We start from the raw sequence: 18,691 nt of genomic DNA on the forward strand, positions 1-18,691 counted from the left end.
GCCTTTTGAAAACAAAAATGTGATAGTCTCCAGCTTAAAACCTTTTGTGGTCGGGAACCTTAGTTGCCTAATATCCTTTATTTAATTTCATTTCTGCTTGAGACTAACTAAAATGGGTCTGGCCCTTCAGAGAAGTTGATTAAAGTTGATTAAAGGTATAAAGGTAGCCCACAGGATCTACCTATGAGGGCCAGACAGCCCCATTCTGAAGCAACACCGTCAGCACAGCCTCAGCCACAAGGTGGGGACAGCTTTGGTCCATGCAGCATTCCAGCTGCTGTCTCTGATGCTCAGGGCCAGGGTTAGCCGCTGCCCCCAGCCTGCGGAAGATTGACGGCCTGGCACATAGATGTAACCCTGGCTGCTCCTTCTGAGGTTTCTACAAGGCACACATCCCATGGCTGTACCCTAGTTGAAGGTGAGGTGGGGGATGCAAAATGTTTGTCATTCACCTTAGGAAAGTGGGACTTATAAAATGTGGAAAAGTTACCAAAACACAGGGAGAAGGTGGTCAAAACTTTGAGGTGGGTAGCCACAAGTTACGAATATCCACTGAAGTTTTCCTCTTTCATGAACTTTAAAACAACAACAACAAGCTATTGGCAACTACACAGCTTTCCTAACTGTAAGGAAATGTGCTCAGCATCTCCTCCAAGAGAGATAACCCAAAGTCCCAAGTCCTACCTCCAAGTCCAGGATTTCTGAGTGATGTTTCTTCCACTAGTTCATTCACAGCCTGTATTTATTAGCTTATTGACTGAATCATAAAGTTAACTATTATTAATATATTTTGAATAAAATAGTAAGGAAACAGAATGCCAAAAACTATATTAACATATGACAGTATACATGGCACAGCAAGGAAGATAATATTCGAAGATGCTGCCATTCTAATATCTGTAACTAGTCACATGAAATAAATAGCTGGTGTTTATATCTCCCCTTCTCTAATATTTATTTCATATTTCCTTTGTCCTTAGCCAATAAATCTGCTAATCAGGATTCTTTACCTGGCAAGGTGATCCAGACCTTCATTCCTGAAGGACTTGAGCCATCAATGGCCCAGCCTTTGTGAGGTTGTCATCGTTTTCATTACCATTTCATTCCCTGGATCCAGGAACCATGTAATGTGGCCAAGGGAACACATTGTTCCGCTGGTCAGAGACATTAATATATCTTTACCCCAAGTATTACAAGGTCCTGCCTTGCCGTTTGTATCATAACTAAAATTTCAGTAGACCTTTTCATCATTGTATAAGGCCAACTACATTTGAGCCTTGCTAGATAGCTAAGTAGGATTATTGGATTTTGAGTCCAGTGCCTTATTTTGTAAACTAAGTTTCTTGGTCGGCAGCACTGTGGTGGTCATGATGAATGAGGCCTTCAGTAAGTCCATGGATGATATGGCTTTCAGAAACATGGCAGGCACAGAGGACACATTCAAATCCTGAAGATAAGTCATTGCCTTTTCTGTGGTGAAAGAAGTCTAATATAATTGACCCACCACTACTGGTCCATCTCCCTGTGATATGAGAGCTGGTGAAAGGCTCACAATAATTGCTGCTGCCGACAAATTAAGCACTTGGATAGCTCAGCCTGGATGAGGTTAAGTCCATGTTGTGGAGTCCAGGCATTCTTGTCACCATGGCCACATGGCTCACGAGCCCTTTGAGCAGACAAATTGGCATCTGGGGAAAGAGACTGTCTAGGATCCATGGGGCAGTTCATCTTGTCCAGCTCATTATAAGAACTTCTTTTTAATGGAGCCTTTTGGAGAACATTTACATAAGATACAAATATTTCATTCTATATAACTTTCCCCCAAATGTTATGTCATCATTCCTTCTGAGTTCCTGCCTATGAATGAATATATATGGATGATGGGTGTGTATGTGTGTGTGCATTTGTGTCTAATGCCCTCTTTCCTTACATGCCCCAAATGGACCCAAATATACTATTTACCATTCTGCCCCCTGGACAGATTTCCCTTCTTCATGCCAAGTGAGGTTATATCATTGCATTCATTCACTTCTGGTTGATACCATCTATTGGGAAGAGCCATTGATTAGGCACAGATTTTTCTCTGCTAGTAAACTGGTCATTCAACATATGAGTTTTGGGGGACATAATTCAACCCATGATATATAGGTTAAGTAGGATCTAAGTGTTCTCCATCTTATTTTGAGTTAATGGATATGATCAGTTAACCAATAAGTCAAAAATGTCTGAGTCAGGCCACTGACCTGGTTTCTATCAAGGCTTCCACTGGGTCATGGCTTTCTAGTGGACCAAGTGTCTTGCTCAGCCAAGGGCTTTAGTTGACTGCAAATTTTGGGCACCCCCATTACCAGGTGACCCATCCACTCTTGGGCTTTGGTGGTCTACAGACAACCTGCCTGTCCTAATCATCAGCCTTTCCAGCAACTAGTTCTCACTCCCTGAGGAGTATCCCTCACTCCCAACGTGGCTGTCTACTCAGAAACAGTCCTGGTAGCAGTGTTCTGCCTACATTGGGCTTCCGTCATTATGCAGAGGGTCCCTTGGAACACAGGGCAATCACTTGGCACAGATTGACATCTTACATAGATCAGCATGCATACAGATCGTCTCTCCTAGCATCCTTTAGCTACCTTGTAGCTGCATTCCAGCAGAAGGACCCAGTTCTTCCACTGATCAACTATTTTTTTAATCCTCACCTGAGGATATGTTTCCAATTATCTTCATATAGAGTGGGGGAGAGGGGGAGGAGAGAGAGAGAGGGAAACATTGACATGAGACACATTGATTGGCTGCCTCCCACACAACCCCGAAGAGAGCCTGGTACTGAACCGCAACCGAGGTACGTGCTCTTGACCAGAATCAAACCCGCGACTCTTTGGTCCATGGGCCAACACTCTAACTGCTGAGCCAAACTGGCCAGGGCTGATCAACCTTTTTTATTGAGCAAGCATGAAAATGAGGTTGTTAGGATGGTGGCAAACATTTTAGTCTCAAGTTCAGGCACAGAGCCGTCTGGCTGTTCAGGAGAATGAGAATGCTGGGCAAGCCAGCTGCCTAGTACCCAGAGACTGGCAGCTCTGCAGCTGGACCTGTGGAAAGCTGAGGAGCCTCTCTTTCCTATGGGGAGGAGATCTATTGATTCCAGATGGCTTTGGTCAGGCAACCCTGTTCTAAAGAGAGCTCCTGTGGTCATTTATCTGCTTATCACATGATATCTCACCTCTGGGCCTTTGCACATGCTACTTCCTCTCCCTGAAACTCCCTTCTCCTTACTCCACTGGGCCAGCTCCTTATCATCGTGCAGGTGTGTGCTTAGTTGTTACTTACCCTGAGAGCCTTATCTGATTCCATGCATGGTCTTTCTAGGAAGCTGGTCCTTCCTTTCCCATTTGCCTGGTGCACCTTAGACAATAGTAGCCCTCATTGTCCCCTGACTCCCAGAGGATAAGGGGCTTGTCCTGTTCCGTACCCAGGGAAGAATCGGTCACTCAGGAGGAGCACACGCATTGGAAGAAGTAAAGGAATGAATGGTAATTTCTAGTCACTGGTCATGTGTTTCTTTGCTAAGGCTTTGGGGCATGCTTTCATTGCAACATCTCTTTTCCCTTCAACAAAAGGCAGAGACGAAAGTGGTCTGTGAGTTACAAATTATTAAATGGTTTTTCTAGTTTGGTTACAGAAAGTCAAAAACCACATCCTACCCCACTGTAAGATTAGCTGCACTATCTTCTGACTTTTCTGCAGTTAGGGCCAAACATCTCTTCCTTGCAGCCCTATCCCACCCCAGGTGTCCTTGAGCATTACCACCCCTACCACTTACCTGTTACTGACCTTCAGCCTGCTAGGTTCTGGGTCTCCCACAGAGCCATGGTGGATCTTCAGGGCAGCCCTTTCCAGCCAGCATTCTTAACCCTGTTCTGAAGAGGATGCCAGATTCAGAGTTCCAGCAACTTGCTCAGGGTCGCATAACTAGTAGGCATCAGAGGCAGTAAGAAAACATGTCTGTCTGATTTGTCTTGTCTTCCCTTCTTCATTATCCCTATTAAGGAAAATGGTGTGTGTGTATTTTTTTTTTTTTTAGATGAAAATTTCCTCTAATCATGAAAACAAAACTGACTTCAAATTAACCATGGGGAAGCCAGGAGCACTGTCCTGCTTGAACTACCATATGGGTATCTTTGCTTTACATTTTATATCTTCTATATTCTGATCACAATTGGAAAGGGGAAAATGGACTCCAAACAGAGCTCATCTTCTAGCTCCAAACACTTATTTTAATGCAGTGTCTAGATACTAGGAGTACACTACATTTTTGTACTTGTGGAGCAGTAAAAAAATTTTTTTACTGCCTATTATCCTATTCTCTATAACCTTTTCTTACAGTTAACATCTAAGAAACCCAGTCCTTTGGAAAATGCCATAAAATAAATTAAATTTTCCTGGGTACTGTGGTTTCTGTTTGCAATGGGTTTTTTTTTTTTTTTTTTTTTGGCTTTTCTTCTAAGCTGAACTCTCCTCTAAAATCTTAGCTTAAATCTCCAGCCAAAGTGTGTAGCTGTCTGCTCGTTCCTTTGTGGCATCCAAGGTATCTTCTGTGAACGTTCAGGGCTGAATTACCAGGCTTCCTCTCTCTTCATCGACACCCACGCAGCGTTCTGCGGTGGGGCACATTACCACCATGTTAGGAAATCAGTGGGTGTTCACATAACAAGAGAAGAAAAAGATGAGAATTGCCAAAGCAAGCAAGTTCTTCCTATTCTTCCCTGTGTCTGAGAAATATCTCCTCCTTCCCCCACGCCCAGTGCCTGGTACCTGCCAAAGAAAGCTTTCTCTCTGCTCTTCAGACACAGGCCTGGTTGTGAGCCCTTCTTGGTGTCCCCGTGGGTGAAAATTTGTATATATACTGTTTGTTTTGGTTTGTATTTATTTTCCCAGCCCATTGAAAACAGGGCCTTTTCCTATTTAAAATAAATTTTGGAAGTGAAACACTTTTCCTTTGGAGCCCAGCCCTGCCTCCATATAAACCATCAGGAATTTTCAGAGAGGACAGTGAAAACTTGTTCTGAAACTCCATCTCTACCCATTCACAGTAACCTCCTTTTCTTCACATTTACAACAGTAAACGTTACTGTACGTCCAACAACTGGTAACCCTGACAAAACACAGGCCCTTGACAAATACTACTAACTTCAGCAGTCACTTGTGATGTGTGTCAGCCATTCCCGCGGAGTGCTGGCATTTGTCCCTGTTGTCTTGCTTGTCAGTGGTAGGAATGGAACCACACTCCAGTCACAGGCGCAGTGATGTAGGGACTTCAAACTTTCAGAGTCACTCATGTACAGCTGAAAGAGGAAGGGCTAGGCACTCATGTGGTTTTATAAACAGCAAAACAGCACAACATATTTTCAATTATCTGATGTTCTAGTGACTGTTCTTAATATTTAGATATTATTTTTTCTATTCAAGCTCTTTGCACATAGAAATGGATTTCACTAGACCTGTCCTAGGGCACAGTGGAAACATGTGTTTCCTCTTTACACATGTGTTTCAATAGCTTTGGTTATTATTTACATTTCTTCCCATAAAGTACTCAATCAAAACATTTCTAGCCTTTCATCCACACATGAGAAGCTTAAAAGGGCAATAATGAAAGCAAGTGCCTATAAGCCCTCTGGTGAATGTGCCAGTTTCAGCAAAGATTATTTTTCCAGAATGGGCAATTTGTAAAACTTAAAGTTTTATTCTATTTATAAAAAGCGTGTTAATGTAGCAGTGACAACACAAGGTGCTTTGCATTCTCAAAAACTGGGGTGTCTTGGCTAACCAGTTCTTCCAATAAATGAAAAGAAAATACCTAAACTTTTAAGGGTAATGTTCCCACTTGTTATAGTCACCTGTTATGGGCATTGCCAGAACTGCAATGACTGATTTTTTTATTTACCTTTTAATTTTACAAGAAATTCAAACACACACACACACACACACACACACACACAAACACACCCTGGTGTACAAAACTTCAAAAAAAAATTAGGATTCTTTTCACCACACCAGGAGGTTGTCTATTTGAACCACCTAGAAGACCTTTTCAATGTTAGTATAAATCTTATTAGATTAATTCTACTGGCCTGAGTAATCTGCTTTCTCTCCCACTCTGCCCTTCTTCCTTAAACCCTGCCCCACACATAAGAAAGACAAAGATTGTCCCTCATAAACAAAATCTGCACTGCCATTGCTTAGTTTCAGATGCACTGCCAGTGCTGGGGGGGCTTTTATGGCGATGTAACCCTAGAGTTACTTTCAAGTCTGCTTGGGCTTGATCACTTTTACATCCAGACTCTGCTTCCAAATTTCTGCACAGTCTGTAAATGGAAAGTTCCAGATAACTTTACCAAATTTCTAGAACCCAAATTTCTTGTATTCTAGAAAGACCTTTATGATTAAAATGGTAGTTGCAAGACTTTTTTTTTTTCTTTTAGGAGTTGTCCTATTTGTCTGAGAGTCCTGCCCATTTACCCGTTTTATGAAAACTAACAGTTTGTTACTAGATATGTCAAAGGCAAATCCTGTTTGGTGGTCAGGTAGAACTGGTTCGAACTTTTGCCCTACTAGGAGTGGGAGAATTTAATGGGAGAGAGTCACCTGTCTATTAAATTGATCACAGGGATGAGGTAAAACCATTCTGTTGGTCATCTATTTGTTTTGACACAATATTTCAAATGGTAATACCTGGGTAGGGGGCCTATAGTTCTCCCAGTTCACCCAGTGACTATCGTGGTTTATCCCAGCATTTTGGTAATGTGTCCCCGTGGGCACTGGTTTTAATATTATCAGAATGGTTTGGCTACCACATTGTGTGTGTGTGTGTGTGTGTGTGTGTGTGTGTGTGTGTGTTTGGGGGGGGGGCGAGTGAGGGATAGGAGGCACAAAGAGAGAGTGGGACGTCTACAGGACTGTACTTCTTTGGCATGTCCCAGATAAAGTTTTAAGAAGTGGCAACTTCTCCTGTGCTTGACAGATAACAGTGAGGAAAGCTTTCTTCTCCATGCGTAGTACTCATAAAGCTGTGGCCTTTTCTCAGAGGTGTTGCATATAATTTTTTAATGTGTGGGATGACAAGGTGTAGTGGAAACTATTTACCTTGGCATGCACTATTTGTTTCTCAGGAGGTCTGTGTTTGTTACGTAAGAGCAATAGCCCTCCGATGTCTACGAAGTGCCTGTAATAGCATTTACCAGCTAGCTTGTCTGTTCCCTTTAAATTATTTTCCTATGGCCAGCCTGTCCGATCACAATGCCAATATTTTAAAATTTGTGGTAAATGAGTTTCACATTGCTAATATTAATAACTTGAGAGAGAAGATAGATAGTAGTTATCTAACAGATTAAGTATCTGTAAGAACCTTTAATTTTGAAGGGTATAGAGGATGAGTGAAGAGGCCCTAGTATAGGAGAGAGAACACATTAGTTTAACGCTTTGGGACTGAGATTCGCTAACTAAATATCTTGGGAATTTTGAAGGCTACAACCCAAATGATGATTAAAAACCAGAGAGCTTTAATTTTCAAATTCCCTGACATGGCACCCTAATTATTCTAATTACTTAGAATAAAAGTGGAGAATCTAAAATTATATTTTTTGAAGTTACTATATTCAGTTTGCTACTTCTAACTGTTTATAATCAAAATAATTTTATATTCACTATGACTTTTATAAACTAGGCAGGGAGTCTTTGTTCCCTTTGGTACAGCAGACATTTATATTGTTCTTAAATGAATTTGCCACAGATTTCTGAGTGAGGTGGTTGTTTGTGAAGCATTGTGAACCCCTGGGCTCTTCCCAGGGAGTTGAGACAAGGCATATTTAATAATTGCTCAGGTACACTTAATTGTGGAGCTTGTTTATATTTGTTGTTCTACCACAGTTGCTGTTATTACTTAGAGCCTAAACTCCAGTCAGTTTCAAATTTATTTGAGCTTTGTGATCATGAACTATTTATTTAATGGGAAACGTGGCTTAACCTATTTTGTGAAATGTTCTTGAGAAAATTATCCATGTCTGCATTAAGCAAAAATCAAACTAGCATCACATAATCTCAAACACAAAAAATGAATTCCTAGAAGAGATGCTAGTTTTAACTTTGAGGTTAAGATCAAATTGCAGGTCCTGAGTCAGAGATTGGTGTGTATACACACATAAATGTGTATGCTTGTGTGTGTGTCTATGTGTACAGATATAATGTAGATATACCCACAAATGTAAGTTGCTACTAAAGAAAATAACAATCACAAGGCCTGAAAGGAGACACCAAAAATATGATTTCCCTGCAAATATTTGAAGGAATGTTACTTAATTGCAACCAGAAGTCTGACCTGGAAGTGTAGTGTTTTGACCCCCTAGCTGTCTGGTTTCCTATTTGTGGTGTTTTCCTCTCCCCCAACTGTGAGAAAATCTATTTTACACGGTTTTAACCCTGTGTATTCTTAGAAACACTGAAGTAGAAATTATTCCCTTGGGGGAAAAGAAATTCTCATTATTTACAAGAGTGACTTATAAAGGTTTCTCTTAAATAGAAAACATTTTTGAATCACTTAGCAAATCTTTCTTCATAAGATAGATTTAAAAATAAAACAGCTTCTGGGTTTCCTTTCAAGGTAATGCAAACTTTTGGAAGATTAAGATTTTTGCATTATATAAGTTTATCCTAAGTTTAGTAAAATACTAACTTCTTAATAACAACAATGTACAGAGTTTATAAGTAGTCCTCTTATGAGGAGGCTTTTCATACATTTTTTTTTCTCCTCATTTCTAGCTTATTATATCTTTTATTCTCTACCTATGCAGAAAAATTAAAATTAGGCTGAACTTAGAGGCCTATATGGAGTAGTAATGTGGTATTCTAATGGGCTAAAAGACACCAGTGAAATTTAATAATGTAATCATCAGAGAGATGCAAATAAAAACAACTATGAGGTATCACCTCACACCTGTGTGAATGACTGCCATCAACAAATCATCAAACAAGTGCTGGCGAGGGTGTGGAGAAACAGGGTGTGGAGAAACGGGGACTCTAGTACACTGCTGGTGGGAATGCAGACTGGTGCAGCCACTATGGAAAACAATATGGTGTTACCTCAAAAAATTAAAAATTGATCTGCCATTTGACCCAGTGATCCCCCTTCTAGGAATATACCCAAAATAGTCTGAAACACCAAATCAGAAAGAATATGTGTACCCCTATGTTCATAGCAGCACTATTTACAATCGCTAAGATCTGGAAACAACCCAAGTGTCCATCAGTAGATGAGTGGATTAAAAAGCAGTGGTACATATACACAATGGAGTACTATGCAGCTGTAAGAAAGAAAGAAAGATCTCTTATCCTTTGAGAGAACATGGAGGGACCTGGAGAGTATTATCCCAAGCAAAACAAGCCAATCAGAGAAAGACAAATATCACATGGTATCACTTATTTGTGGAGTGTAATGAACAAAACAATTGATGAACAAAATAGACCTAGAGACATAGAGGTAAGGTACAGACTGATAGACCTCAGAAGAGGGAGGCGTGGGGAGGGGAGAGATAAATCAAAGAACTTATATGCGTAACCATTGACATAGACAACAATGCTGGGGGCAGGGGTGGGATTGGGAGGAGGGTGTCAATGGAGGGAAAAAGGAGAAACATCTGTAACAAAAATATAATTTAAAAAATTAATTATGTAACTGTAGGGCTTGGAGGCCGTCTATTGGAAAATTATGAAAATCACACATCAAATGCTCATAGGTGCATTTGCTGAATCTAGTAAGATGATGAGAAACATTGCTTCCATGTAGATTCTTAGTGTTTGCCAGTGTGATCAACTGATTACATATCCCATTTTACAAGTCTCAGAGATCTTCTTCAGCTAGAGGAAAGCATTATTCTTCATATTTGACTTAGGTCTTTAAGAATGCAGAACACTGCCCTGGCCGGTTTGGCTCAGCGGTTAGAGTGTCGGCCTGAGTTCGGTTACCGCTAAGGGCATGTACCTCGGTTGCAGTTTATCCCCGGCCCTGATTGGGTTATGTGGGTGGCAACCACTTGATGTGTCCCTTTCATGTCGATGTTTCTCTCTCTCTCTCTCTCCCTCCCACTCTATCTGAACCAAAAATGGAAAAATGTTCTTGGGTGAGGATAAAAAAAAAAAAAAAAAAGAATGCAGAACACTGACAGTCCCATCCATCCATTTAGCTGAGAAACCTTTGATCCCATTCCTTTTTTTAAAATAATAGTTTTATTGAGATATAATTAACATGCTGTACAATTCACTCATTTAAAGTATACAATTTAGTGGGTTTTTTTATGTTCACAAAGTTGTGCAACCATCACTAGAATCACTTAACATTTTTTTTTTCTTTATCCTCACCCGAGGACACTTTTCTGTTTTTTTGTTCAGATAAAGTGGGAGGGAGAGAGAGAGAGAAACATCGACATGAAAGGGACACATCGAGTGGCTGCCACCCGCATGACCCAACCAGGGCCGGGGACAAACCGCAACCGAGGTACGCGCCCCTAGTGGGAACCGAACCCGGGTCTCTCTGGACCGCAGGCCGACGCTCCAACCACTGAGCCAAACCAGCCAGGGCAAGAACATTTTTTATCACTCTGTAAGGAAACTTTATATCCATTAGCAGTTACTTCTCATTTTCCCCCAACACCCTCTCCACTCCCCCAGCCCTAGGCAGCCACCAGTCTATGTTCCGTCTATCAATTTGCCTATTCTGGACATTTCATATACATGGAATAATACAATATGTTGTTCTTTGTAACCGGTTTCTTTCATTTAGCTTTCAAGGTTTATCTATGTTGTAGCATTTATCATAGTACTTTAGTTTTCTATTACCTAATAATATTCGGTTATATGGTTATATCATGTTTTGTGTATTTATTTATCAGTTGATGAGCATTTGGGTTGTTTTCACTGTTTGGCGATTATAAATAATGCTACTACGAACATTTGTACAGGTTTTTTAGTGGATGTATGTTTTAATTTCTCATAAGGATATACCTAAGAATGGAATTTCTATGTAATCTTGTGTCTCCATGTTTACAGACTGAGGAGCTTCCAGACTGTTTTCCAAAGTGGCTGCATTATTTCATATTCCCACCAGAAGAGTATGATGGTTCCATTTTCTCCACATTGTTGCCAACAGTTTTTACTATCTGTCAATATGATTATAGACATCCTAGTGGGTGTGAAGGAGTATTTCACTGTGGTTTTGACTTCCGTTTTCCTGATGGTTATTGCATCTATTCAGATACTTATCAGTCATTCGTATATCTTCTTTAGAGAAATAGACATTCTGATTCTTTGCCCATATTTTAATTGGGGTATTTTTTTTTTAACTTAAAAAAATTATTTTAGTGAGAGAGAGGAAAAAAGAGAGAGAGAGAGAAACAGATTTATCGTTCCACTTATTTATGCATTTATTGGTTGACTCCTTTATGTGCTCAGACCAGGAATGGAACCCCCAACCTTGCATATCAGGATGACACTCTAACCAACTAAACTACCTGGCCAGGGCCTGGGGTATCTTTTTGTTATTGAGTTGTAGGAGTTCTTTACATGTTTTAGATACAATTTCCTTATCAGATATATGATTTGCAAACTTTTCTCCTCTTATATGGATTGTCTTTTCACTTTCTTGATGGTATCCTTTGAAAGACAAATGCTTTTAGTTCAGATAATATCTATTTTATCTGTTTTTGTTTGTTTGTTTGTTTGTTTGTTTTTATTGTTGTTCTTTTGATGTCATATTGAAGAAACCATTGCCTAATCCAGGGCCATGAAGATTTACACTTTTTTTTTCTAATTTTCATTTTACATTTATGTCTTTGATACATTTTGAGTTAATTTTGTATATGATGTGAGGTCAGAGCCCAACTTTATTGTTTTGCATGTGGAGATCTCTCTCTCTCTCTCTCTCTCTCTCTCTCAAATCATTTTTAGAGAGTTAAAAAAAAAAAAAACACACCCCAATTAAAATATGGGCAAAGAAATTGGAATGTCTATTTCTCTAAAGAAGATGTACAAATGACTGACAAGTATCTGAATAGATGCAATGGCCCAGCACCATTTGTTGAAAAGGCTATTCTATACTCATTTAATCATCATGGCAAAAATCAGCTGACAGTAAAGGTGAGGGTTTATTTCTCGACTAGATTCTATTTCTATGTGTCTGTCCTTATGCCGACACCTCACTGTCCTCATTACTGTAGTGCATTTTAAATCCTCCTGTTCTTTGAACAGAACTTTTATTTTCTTCCCAACAGAATCTGTTTTAAACATCATTTTAAAATGTTATAAAGTTCTGATTTTTAATGAAATAATTAAATACAAAGGGTTTTTTTCCCCTAAGGTTTTAAATGAAATTAAAACTTTTCACAAATTTATCAACTCTAATTATTTCATTTTAACCAAACCAACAAAGAGAAAAGCAATCCTCATTATAGTCAGGGTCTTCATATTAATGGAAAAGCTGCAGTGAGTTATGAGTATTTGCATGGCATGGTGAGGGATGTTCATGGGTCTCAATAACTCCTGTTAAAATCCTTTACTTTAGATTGTGAAGTTGATTATGGCTTAAAGTTCAGCATCCTCTGCTTATTCCTCCAGCCTCATCCTCTATCTCTGTCCGTCCTCCTATGCGTTCTGAACTCTAACCCTCATCTACCTACCAAGGTTCCCAGGAGTCAGCCCACAAGTCTACACAGACAAGCCTCAAGTGCCCTCCCAACCTCATCCTCTTGGAAAAATCTTCCTGATGCTTCCAGGCTCTACTTGAATGTTTCCCTTTCGTAGGACCCTCTCTTCTCTCAATTTAGTTTGTTACTTTGCCTTGTTTTGTTTTCTTTTTCTTTTTTTTTTCATTACCCCATACCCTCTTCCACCTGTTACTTTCCCTGGTTAATTAGACATGCCCTTTCTTGGCATCCACAGCCCCAATGCTTGCCTTTATGGTAGCACTTACATTGTGCCCATCATCCTTTAACTCCAGTGCCTCTCCCTCTGACCTCAGTGGAGTCCTCAGGAGCAGAGCCGTTTCCTTGGCACACCCAGGGCTTCACATAGTACTTGTATGTAGTAGGTGACTGGTTGGACAGAATGAAAAAAAAAAGTAACCATTTCCTGTTCATACTGGTCCCTGCAACTCCTCTACTGAGATCATTTTCAGGGTCAGAAAGAGTACATCCCTCACTTACATGGAAATACTTCAGTATGCTGCCAACCTGCTCCCTCAGTAACAGCTCATCATCAGCGTGGTATTTAATTTATGTTATATGACTAACATGTAATTCCCAGACAAAGATGTGCAGCCCAAACTTGTTTAACAATGTTGACATTTCTAAGGAATCTTTTATTTTTTTCCTGATCCCAGAAAAGTTTTTTTGTAGAAAAGCTGTTTTTTCAGAGAGCTGAAAAAAAGTGAATTTTCGATGAATGGGCAGGGGTTTTAGTGATAGAAATCAGCAGAGTGGAAGGGTGTAGGTGCAGGTGCAGAGGCAAAGCAAGTCCGTGGAGCATACGTTTGAGTAGACCACAAGGAAACACTGGGGAGAAGAGGGTTATGACAGGAGGTGTGGGTGGGCTGGTGTTGAGAAAAACCCTGAGAAGTGATACTTAGCTTCTTGTAGAACCACAGTGGTAGGAGAGATGGAGGGAGTGATCTGCCACTGAGAAAAGATGAAGGCAAAAAACATAGTGTAAATCAGAGAGAAGCACAATGCCAGGGAGGAGAGCGGGCGGGACAGAGCAGCGCTGTAGGTGGGAAGAGATGCAGTGTGTGTATGCCCTAGCTTGGGAGGGCGATGCTTTGAAGCTCGCAGCCTGCTCCAGGACCCCACTGCCATCTCTAGGACTCCTGTTCAGAGACCCCAAAGCAGTGCAGAGTGTCCAGTATTTTTTCTTTTCTTTTCTCCCCCCTTTTTATCTTTTTGTTAAGTTAAGGATCTTTTTAAAATTAATTATTGATTTTCAATATGTATTTATTTATGGAATTTATTGGAGTGCCATCGGTTAATCCAATTACATAGGTTTTGGTGTCCAGTGTTTTCAAATGACAAGTGGAAAGGCCTCATACCATGTGGACCTCCAGTGAAATGAAGAGAGGGTAGCAATAAAGAGAAGGGGCAGCCGTGACTGGAAGCATCTTCAGCTTCAGTCAAGTGGCTGAGAGCTGAGTGTTACCTGGAAAATGTTTGCTTTTGGAAGGTGGTGGTAGAACAGTGAAGAAAAGTGGTTCTGTGGGGTGCATATCTAGGAAGCTGGGAGATTTGCGCTAATGAAACATGAGACACTTTTATGGAGCCTCAGGGGATAGTGAATTCTCAGCATTCAACAAAAGGAAAGATACACAAGTCGAGGGAGAGGGGTCATGGGATGGAAGAGCAGCATCTGCTCCTGCAGGTGGTGGGGACTGGGATGCAGGCGGGCTCCAACTTTAGTCCTCGCCTGTTTACGTTGGATAAGACACTTTTCCATAAACTATTAGAGCTTCAATTCTTTGGTTTCTTACTCTGCCCTCTTCGTTCCTGGTATTTCCTTGATATTTCCATTCCTTTTGAACTCAGCTACATATTTAAATATGTTTTTTTCTTTTATCCAGATTCTTTGTTTTTAGCAGGAAGGTCTCCTTTATTTCAATCTACCAGATTCTCCAGTTTCAACTTTTAGAGATGTGCTTTTTTACTATAAGGCTATATTTTAAATATATTTAATATAGGATGGTGCCCTTTTTACTCTATACTTTACAGGTTTGTATTGTGGTTTGAGTTTGCACCTATACCTATTTGTACCTATACCTATGTATTTGTACCTATACCTATACCTATACCTATACCTATACCTATACCTATACCTATACCTATACCTATACCTATAAGAAGTTATATTTTCAACTTGGGCCACTGGTAAAGAATCTCATGGTGAAGTTACTGATTCTGTTGTAAGTACAGTAATGTGCATACTAGAGGCTTAAAGAAGATGAAAGCTTTACAACTACCTATTAGATCTTTTTTTTTTTCTTTATTGATTTTTTTAGAGAGAGATGAAGGGAGAGGGAGAGAGGCATAGAAACATTGATGAGAGAGAACATCGATTGGCTGCCTCCTGCACACTCCCCCACTGGGGATTCGGCCCACAACCTGGGCATGTGCCCCGACCAGGAATTGAACCTGTGACCTCTTGGTGCATGGGTCCACGCTCAACCCCTGAGCCCCACCAGCTGGGCTTAGATCATTTTTGTTTAGGTTGCCTTATCATTGTTATCTACTTAGAAAAGTTATTCTAAACATTATAGTTACAATTCACAACATAATAAAGAAAACGTTTGTATTTCTTGTAAAAAAATTATTTTCAAAGTTACCAAATTAGAAAAGCAAGGTTTCTTTTGTTGTTGTTAATCCTCACCCAAGGATATTTTTCCATTGATTTTTTTTTAGATGAGTGGAAGGGAGGGAGGGAGAGAGAGAAAAAAACACATCGATTGGTTGCCTCCCTCACCACCTCAACCAGAGTTAGGGATCAAACCTGCAACCCGGGTATGTGCCTTTGATTAGAAATTGAACCCAAGACCCTTCAGTCCATGGGTTGATGTTCTAACCACTGAGCAAAGTGGCCAGAGCAGAAAAGCAAGCTTTAATTGAGATTTATGTTCTGAGACTTTGGAAGAAGGATATTAGCACAAATATTTAAAAGAAAAAAATGCATCATATTTAAGGTTCTTGAATGTCTTCATCAAATGATAGTGTTTCTTTTCAAAATTAAGCCCTCACCCTGGCCGGTTTGGCTCAAGGGTTAGAGCATTGGCCTGCAGACCAACAGTTGCAAGTTTGATTCTGGTCAAGGGCACGTACCTCGGTTGCAGTTTGTCCTAGGCCTTGGTCAGGATTTTGCAGGAGGCAACCAGTCAATGTGTCCCTCCCACATTGATGTCTGTCAGTGTGTCTCTCTCACATCAATGTTTCTCTCTCTCTCTTTCTCTCTCCCTCCCTCCCTCTCTCCTGCTTTTTCTCTCCCTCCTTCCCTCGCACTCTATCTGAAGATAAATGGAAAAATATCCTTAGGTGAGGATTTAAAAATAAATAAATAAAAATTAAAATTAATTTTCTCTTTCATTTTTAAACTTACTGGAAATTTCAAGTGCATACAACAATAAAATCACATAATGAACCCCCACCTATCCATTACCCGGGGTCACATTGTTAACATATGACCAATGTTATTTCATTATATACCCCCACCTGCTTTTTCCTGCCCACCCTCTCCCATATTGTTTTAAAGTAAATCGTGGACATCATATTATTTTATATACAAATGATTCAATAAATACAGCTCTGAAAGATAAGGGTTTTTTTAATGATGAAAGTGCTACTAAGGAAAAATTCCTTGATGTTATCAATATATATATGTCTTCAGATTTTACTCAGTATATCTCTTCAATTCTTTTATAGTTGGATTTTTTAAGTCAGGGTTTAGACAAGGTTGTTCTGTACATTTATTACATTTGGTTGATTCTCTTTACCTCAAGATCAGTGATTTTCAACCTTTTTCATCTCATGGCACACATCAACTAATCATTAAAATTCTGCGGCACACCAAAAAAATAGTTTTTGCCAATCTGACAAAAAAGTAGGTATAGTTTTGATTCATTCACAGTGGATGGCTATTGTTGTGGTGGCTGTTGTCATTTTCTTCTTTGACTGTCTAAAGGAAAGAGGTCAGTGCCCCTGACTAAATAATCAGGTATTGCATGTTTTTAAAAGTCTTATAGCACACCAGTGTGCCTCTTGAAGCATACCAGTGAAAATCACTGCCTTAGATGACTATCTGTTTGAACCTGTGGGAACGCCCCTCTGGGGTTTTTTTTTTTTTTTCTTGCTGTTTACTGATTGAAGAAACTGGGTCAAGTGTCCTCTGGAATTTCCCACATTTGGGGTTTGGCTGGCTTCATCTGCATGGTGGTATTAACATATTCTTCTAACCCCTGTATTTCCTGTAAACTGCTAGTTAGATCCACTGGATTGATGAGGTCAGGTCTCTTGTTATTGTTTCTTGTGCAAGAATACTTTGTGGTAGATGGGGTGTATTTCCTGTTGCATCTCCTTGGGTAGCACTTGATGCTTGCTTATATCTTTAAATTTCTATTAACAGTATGTGTCTGATCAAAATGAAGTTTCTGTTTTATGATCTTTTTTATTAATCAGTATTTTAGATTTGTTTATTTGATATTTATATATTATCAGTAAATAGTTTGTAGGCAAAACAAAATTTAAAAGATCCCTTTACATATTCCCTTAAACTTTGCCTTCGTTTAGGCAGATAAGAATATCAAGGTAGTATTTGGAAATAATAAAACTTGAGTCATAGCATACATAGTTAGTTCCTTTTTAATCTGAGTCAGTGTGAGAACTGATTTAGCATCTTATTAAGATCATAAGTCATTGCATACCTATTTAATTTTTAATGTCATAAAATCATACATTCTTTGTGAAATCTAAGGACTTGTGGAAAATAAAAAATGAAAAGTGTGTGGTGCTTTATTTATTTATTTTTTCCCATGAAAAGATAGATTAACAGGCAGTTTTAAAAAGAGAGAGAAAGCAAAGAAGGCACAAGACCTATTCTTTGAAATCCTCCAGAGGTATAATAATAATTGAGCTAATATGTCTTGGTTTCCCTTAAATTGCGTTGATAGTTTGGGCCCCGAGTGCCTTAGAAAATAGCTTTCTTCCCATGCCTCTTCACAGTTGCTCTGGTATTTGTGTTAAAGGCCTATGTGTTTGTGCTTAAGGAACTAGAGTATTTCTCTTATATCTACTCACAGAGCTTGCACTTTGTTTTGGTCTTACAGGAATTCTGTAATGTACCGCCATTACTCTAGCGAAGACTCTTGCTACTAATTTTCCTATTATTTTACCAGTAAATCAACAAAATAAAATTTAGAACAGTTACTTCCAAACCTGAGCTTTACATAATAATCCCTTGAACTCTTGCAAAAGAATGCAGTTCTGGCACCTGCCCCAGATCTACATCAGATTCTCAGGTACTAGGGATAAAGGAATCTGTACAGTCGTAAAGGACCCAGCTTTGGAGATTCAGGTTCCTCAGGTGTTTTAGATATGGGCAATAGACTCATGCTTGAGAATTGAAAAGACTCTATACTAGTACATGGTTACTTGGACTTCATAGTGGTTTATTAAATAAATGGAGGAGACAGTAGGGTTGATGATAAACTTTGGAAATGTTTAGTGTTTTCATCCATGACTTGTGTGAAAACATTGAAAATGGGAAAAAGACCTTGACCTTATAAAATGGGATTCAAATTCCAAAAATCTATGACAGAACTAAGAGGAATGTTTATTAGACAAATGCAGAATAGAAAATACAGAACAGAAAACAGACAACATTTACTTCGGAAGAGAAAACTGTGACTGGCATGTTATGAAAAACAGAGCCATTGTAAGCTACTGAATACAAATCTGTAACCCAGTGCCTATGGACAAAGCCAACACAGAAGGAGTGTGGCATGGAAGAAATGTACCATGATCTTCCTTTAATTTTGTTTTTAAAATCTCACCTGAGGATACTTTTCCATTTATCTTCAGATAGAGTGAGAGGGAGACAGAGAAAGAAACATCGATGTGAGAGA

At 39.5% G+C, this 18,691-nt stretch overlaps 1 protein-coding gene across 1 annotated transcript in view; it reads left to right on the plus strand.

Annotated features, from left to right (window-relative positions):
* Window positions 1–18,691, plus strand: part of LOC118618460 (SLX4 interacting protein) — a 100,523-nt gene that overhangs the window by 32,140 nt on the left and 49,692 nt on the right. The window contains exon 5 of the mRNA XM_036244725.1: window positions 4,082–4,172. Within this exon, the coding sequence (XP_036100618.1) occupies window positions 4,082–4,172 (91 nt within the window). The remainder of the gene's footprint in view (window positions 1–4,081; window positions 4,173–18,691) is intronic.

The sequence above is a fragment of the Molossus molossus genome, unplaced genomic scaffold, assembly GCF_014108415.1.
Source record: "Molossus molossus isolate mMolMol1 unplaced genomic scaffold, mMolMol1.p scaffold_m16_p_6, whole genome shotgun sequence".
NCBI lineage: Eukaryota > Metazoa > Chordata > Mammalia > Chiroptera > Molossidae > Molossus > Molossus molossus.